This window comes from Procambarus clarkii, chromosome 1, assembly GCF_040958095.1.
Source record: "Procambarus clarkii isolate CNS0578487 chromosome 1, FALCON_Pclarkii_2.0, whole genome shotgun sequence".
Taxonomy (NCBI): Eukaryota; Metazoa; Arthropoda; class Malacostraca; order Decapoda; family Cambaridae; genus Procambarus; species Procambarus clarkii.
Genome location: NC_091150.1, coordinates 18,704,922 through 18,711,679, shown reverse-complemented (window position 1 = coordinate 18,711,679; position 6,758 = coordinate 18,704,922). Strand labels below are relative to the sequence as shown.

At 42.8% G+C, this 6,758-nt stretch overlaps 1 protein-coding gene across 1 annotated transcript in view; it reads right to left on the bottom strand.

Moving 5' to 3' along the window:
- Positions 1-3,260: 3,260 nt before the first annotated feature.
- The window catches only part of LOC123758260 (chorion peroxidase), a 79,878-nt gene continuing 76,380 nt past the window's right edge, over positions 3,261-6,758 (bottom strand). The window contains exon 24 of the mRNA XM_069320967.1: positions 3,261-3,826. Within this exon, the coding sequence (XP_069177068.1) occupies positions 3,748-3,826 (79 nt within the window). The 3' untranslated portion in view covers positions 3,261-3,747. The remainder of the gene's footprint in view (positions 3,827-6,758) is intronic.

Sequence of the window (6,758 nt, the reverse complement as noted above, 5' to 3'; positions counted from 1 at the left end):
AACAAGATAGGACCGAGTACAGAGCCCTGTGGGACTCCACTGGTGACTTCACGCCAATCGGAGGTCTCACCCCTCACCGTAACTCTCTGCTTCCTATTGCTTAGATACTCCCTTATCCACTGGAGAACCTTACCAGCTACACCTGCCTGTCTCTCCAGCTTATGTACCAGCCTCTTATGCGGTACTGTGTCAAAGGCTTTCCGACAATCCAAGAAAATGCAGTCCGCCCAGCTCTCTCTTTCTTGCTTAATCTTTGTCACCTGGTCCTAGAATTCTATTAAGCCTGTCAGGCAAGATTTACCCTCCCTGAACCCATGTTGGCGATTTGTCACGAAGTCCCTTCTCTCCAGATGTGATACCAGGTTTTTTCTCACGATCTTCTCCATCACCTTGCATGGGATACAAGTCAAGGACACTGGCCTGTAGTTCAGTGCCTCTTGCCTGTCGCCCTTTTTGTATATTGGGACCACATTCGCCGTCTTCCATATTTCTGGTAGGTCTCCCGTCTCCAGTGACCTGGGTGTGTGTGTGTGTGTGTGTGTGTGTGTGTGTGTGTGTGTGTGTGTGTGTGTGTGTGTGTGTGAGAGGCAGCTTGGAAGGGTGACCTTCAGTAGCATCTGGGGGCGGCTGGTGTCAACATATCTTGTCAGTAAAGTATTGTATGGTGGTGTTCTTAGCTTCAGTGTGTTTAATCAGTCTGCCAATTTCATTAAGAAATAAAATGCATTATAATATTTTGTGTTGATCCTTATAAGTAAATTGTTGCTATCGTTAATATAGTAGTGTCCCCCCCCCCCATATCCCTAGATAGGCTTGCAGTATAATATTTCTTGGGAGATTATAATGTCTATGAAGGTAGCACGACCACAGCGACATAACAGATTATACCACACACGACCATCTTCACTGTAACCATCTACACTACACACGACCATCTTCACTGTAACCATCTACACTACACACGACCATCTTCACTGTAACCATCTACACCACACACGACCATTCTTTGGTTCTTACAACTGACCACTAACACCAGCAGTACCCATCAACTGACCACTAACACCAGCAGTACCCATCAACTGACCACTAACACAGGCAGTACCCATCAACTGACCACTAACACAGGCAGTACCCATCAACTGACCACTAACATAGGCAGTGCCCATCAACTGACCACTAACACAGGCAGTACCCATCAACTGACCACTAACATAGGCAGTGCCCATCAACTGACCACTAACATAGGCAGTACCCATCAACTGACCACTAACACAGGCAGTACCCATCAACTGACCACTAACATAGGCAGTGCCCATCAACTGACCACTAACACAGGCAGTACCCATCAACTGACCACTAACACAGACAGTGCCCATCAACTGACCACTAACACAGGCAGTGCCCATCAACTGACCACTAACACAGGCAGTACCCATCAACTGACCACTAACATAGGCAGTGCCCATCAACTGACCACTAACACAGGCAGTACCCATCAACTGACCACTAACACAGGCAGTGCCCATCAACTGACCACTAACACAGGCAGTACCCATCAACTGACCACTAACACAGGCAGTACCCATCAACTGACCACTAACACAGGCAGTGCCCATCAACTGACCACTAACACAGGCAGTGCCCATCAACTGACCACTAACACAGGCAGTGCCCATCAACTGACCACTAACATAGGTAGTGCCCATCAACTGACCACTAACATAGGTAGTGCCCATCAACTGACCACTAACACAGGCAGTGCCCATCAACTGACCACTAACACAGGCAGTGCCCATCAACTGACCACTAACACAGGCAGTGCCCATCAACTGACCACTAACACAGGCAGTACCCATCAACTGACCACTAACACAGGCAGTGCCCATCAACTGACCACTAACACAGGCAGTACCCATCAACTGACCACTAACACAGGCAGTGCCCATCAACTGACCACTAACACAGGCAGTGCCCATCAACTGACCACTAACACAGGCAGTGCCCATCAACTGACCACTAACACAGGCAGTACCCATCAACTGACCACTAACACAGGCAGTGCCCATCAACTGACCACTAACACAGGCAGTGCCCATCAACTGACCACTAACACAGGCAGTACCCATCAACTGACCACTAACACAGGCAGTGCCCATCAACTGACCACTAACACAGGCAGTACCCATCAACTGACCACTAACACAGGCAGTGCCCATCAACTGACCACTAACACAGGCAGTACCCATCAACTGACCACTAACATAGGCTGATTACTAAGCTTTTCTTCACATTGCTTTGTAACATATTTTGACTTGGTATTGTTTATTTAATGGGATAATAAAAATATTTGCAATATTGTATGTTTAATGTGTATCAAAACATCTGTTATACCTCTGTATTGATATATATATATATATATATATATATATATATATATATATATATATATATATATATATATACGTGTGTAAATCACGAAAATTAACACGTGATGAAAAATGTGACCGTGTCAGACCACGGAGGAAGAATTGAAACAGGAAAAACTTCATTTCCTTCTGAAGATGTATTAATATACGAAAGTACTTAAGGAAATTCCTGTTTCAATTCTTTTTCCGTGGTCTGACACTGTCACATTTTTCATCACGTGTTAATTTTCGTGATTTACACACACACACACACACATATATATATATATACACACACACATCTGTGACACATTTATACATTTCTTATAAAATAACTTATAATTATATAGGTCTCTATGGTGTGGAGATATATATGTCAGCCACATGAACATCATCTTTTTGGTCACTGTTACATCATTTGTGGTGATGGTAATTAACGTTTTGCTTTGCAAAAAATATTTTCTTGATCGCTGTCCCACTCTTTATTTGAAAGCAATTTAATAGCTTGGACTTATTTTGGAATTTTGCAAGTATCATGTATATGTCCTCTGAATGGTATTATATACTGAGAAGATTAAGTTATTAATTTTAATTCTGAAGATTAGAGTGAGAGTTTAGAGTAGGAAAATATACAGCTTTATATCACAGATAAAATTTAAACCTTGATTCACATTCTAAGGATGTTAAAGGATAGAAACTAACATGGTGGAGATGGTGCTATGATAGAAGCAAAATGACTGCTGTCTCCTTATTTTAACTGGCATTTGAGTGGGTTGTGTGGTAGAGTGTTTGTCTGGTGTTGGTCGAGCGTTTATCTCACAAGGTAAGGAAGTAGACCTTTACTACACCTGAAGAATGCCTTGCGTGGGGGCATTAGTGAACATTATCACTAAGTGAAAACTTTGATAACACTTAACACGAAATGAGCTAGTTGCGACACTGTACAATATCACTGAGGACAACTCTGATAGCACTTCCTGTCGATATTGGCAACGTGTTTGTCTTTTGTTTACAACACTTGGGTGTTGGGACGTCGGGTGTCACAACACTAGGAGCAGTGTCGGGGTGTCACAACACTAGGAGCAGTGTCGGGGTGTCACAACACTAGGAGCGGTGTCGGGGTGTCACAACACTAGGAGCGGTGTCGGGGTGTCACAACACTAGGAGCGGTGTCGGGGTGTCACAACACTAGGAGCGGTGTCGGGGTGTCACAACACTAGGAGCGGTGTCGGGGTGTCACAACACTAGGAGCGGTGTCGGGGGTGTCACAACACTAGGAGCGGTGTCAGAGTACCGGGTGTTGCAAGACCTGGAGCAGGTGTCGGGGTGTCGGTATAAACTATTATTTCTTAGCCCGGGAGATCCAGGGCGAGAGGTCGAGCCCCGGGATGCCGGGACTGTCACAAGGAACTCTCTCGTTCCTGAAATAAACAAAGTCAACAGTTTAACGCACGTCCTACGCATAAATAAACCAAAATATATAAATTAATCTAAAATATATAATCCGTCCAACTTGTGCCCCGATTCCTGAACCTTGAAATCACAATTGATTAATTTGACTAGGCTATTAACAGACATCATGGGAGTAAGACTTTCACGGTGTGTCAGACAACACCAATATTATTTTTTTCAGACAACGTGATCCCCACACATCACTAACTCCAGGCATGCACTGAGGGCTTTACTTTATGCATTTATATTGTTTATACTTCGTGAGAAACTCTAAATTACTATGAAATGGAAAAAAAAGAGGAAAGTAACATAACAAATTAGTAACTGAGATTTTCTCAAAGCCCATTAAGACAACCAACTATTAACAAACACAGAACGTCTATATCAACCGAGTATGTGTTACTATAATACATCACAGCCTCATGGTCAGATAGTATTTTTTGTGAGAATATGGACTATTGTACATATATTGACGTAAAATGCAATTAGATAGTAGAATTTGGTACTATTCATTTTACAGTCCGAAAAAATAAAGCTAAAAAACAAACTTAAATATTCCTAGGCCTAGTATAATATATATATATATATATATATATATATATATATATATATATATATATATATATATGTCGTACCTAGTAGCCAGAACTCACTTCTCAGCCTACTATGCAAGGCCCGATTTGCCTAATAAGCCAAGTTTTCCTGAATTAATATATTTTCTCAATTTTTTTTCTTATGAAATGATAAAGCTACCCATTTCATTATGTATGAGGTCAATTTTTTTTTATTGGCGTTAAAATTAACGTAGATATATGACCGAACATAACCAACCCTACCTAACCTAACCTAACCTATCTTTATAGGTTAGGTTGGGTTAGGTAGCAGAAAATGTTAGGTTAGGTTAGGTTAGGTAGGTTAGGTAGTCGAAAAACTATTAATTCATGAAAACTTGGCTTATTAGGCAAATCGGGCCTTGCATAATAGGCTGAGAAGTGAGTTCTGGCTACTAGGTACGACATATATATATATATATATATATATATATATATATATATATATATATATATATATATATATATATATATATTAGGCCTCAGATAGCGGTATTAGGCCTAGGAAGGTTAGGTTAGTTTAGTTTAAATTTTCTTAGCAACATAAATACAAAACATTTTCCGGTTTGTCCAAATTCAATAGGACCAATTTCAACTTTTTAATTGCATTTTACGTCAATATATTCGCGAGGGTCCTCATCGTTACTACAAGTACTACCTAAACAGGAGGATGAGCTGTATAGTTTTTAAAACATCTTAAATAAATTACAAATATATTGTGTATCTTAGCAGTATCTATGAATGGGGAGTTGAGAGATATGTTAGTAGTGAGTTACCTAGGCCTAAGCACCCGAACGCATTTGTCCGGACACAGTTACCTTCAAACGCCTGGATTCAGAGCGCGCGTTTTTCGCCAGTTGTACTCGGGACGGCGTGAAGCGAGGAAAGATAGTCTAGTGATCTCTTGAGAGCAGTTGCTCATTTAAGTTGGTTTTGTTTCAGTATAACTAGGATAGAAGTAGGTGTTATTCAAATGTGTAGCTACTGTGGAGCGCTAGTCGGCCTTTCTTGTTACTTTATGTTCACCTGATTTGGCCCTAAATACTGGACCGGTTACGTGTTCTAATGAGAGTGTATGTTTGAAGATTAATTGTATTATGGGCCGTGGAATATATTACTGGTTTTAGTTGAGTTACTCTTTAATTGTCCTGATTCGCCGTTTTTTCTCTCTGCACGGAGAACGCGTGGGACCTTCAGCACTAAACGATTACGACCCGATATTGTTACGGTGCCCTCTCCTATTTCTTTCGTTTGCCTGCTTTAAGAGTCATATCAGCTCTCCCTACTGATTCTCTGAGGTACAGGGAATCTGTTGATATCTGGCGGCCGGTCTGATCGCCACATATAAGGGAGAAATTTACATTATAAGTTGTAGGTAAGGGGAAAGTGGCGCCCTGATATAAAATGAAAGAGTATCCCCTACTGCACTTTTTTTACGGGCTCACCATAGCCCGTGCTACATGGACACTTCGTCCTGAGTAGCTAAATCTTTAACAACAACAACCCTACTGCAGATATGACGTTTTGTAAGGGACACTAGCCGATTGTGGATTGGCCGACTTAGGTCGCTGGCGACCAATCAGAGCCCGCCGTGACGTCACCGAGTGCCCCGAGCGGCGCCAACGTCAGAGTTGACCTGACTGTGGAGGTCAGAGGATGCGCCTCGGTCAGCTCTCGAGGATTTGAGGCTCTACAAGCCTTATTCAGTGGATTAAACTAGCCATCGTAGTCCACCATGAGTTATTGGAGACCCTGTGCTTCTGGGAAGCAAAAAGGAATCAAGTTCATTGAGCAAAGGAGTGCCAAACTTGGAAAATAGTCGGCGACGACGCTGGGCGGCGCCGCTGGACGTTGAGGTCTGGAAGGTGCGGCGGGCAGGCTTAGCTGTGACCGGGTCACATCCACTGAGGGTTTTGGAAGGACGACACCGTTCCTAGGACGAGGATCAACGCCTTGTGAAAGGGACGAGTGTGTGAATATAGTGATTAGCTCAGTGCCCATTGGTGAACCAGGATTGGGATAGCTGAATCTCTGGGATTGGAACGGCGACGACGCGAAGGCTTCACGTCACCTGAGGACCTGTGGAACGTTCCTGGATCGTCAAGGATCGACTCAGGAAGCGTGGGAACCTCACACCATCGAGGGACAGGCGTCGTGAGCCAGGAATGTAAGGTAGATCAATTTTCCCTCCCATTACCCCTTGTGTGAGTAGGCTAGTTAGGCCACAATATTTACTTATGTATGTGGCAATAGGACATTAATACTTTAGTAGTAGAATAGGCTGCAGGGC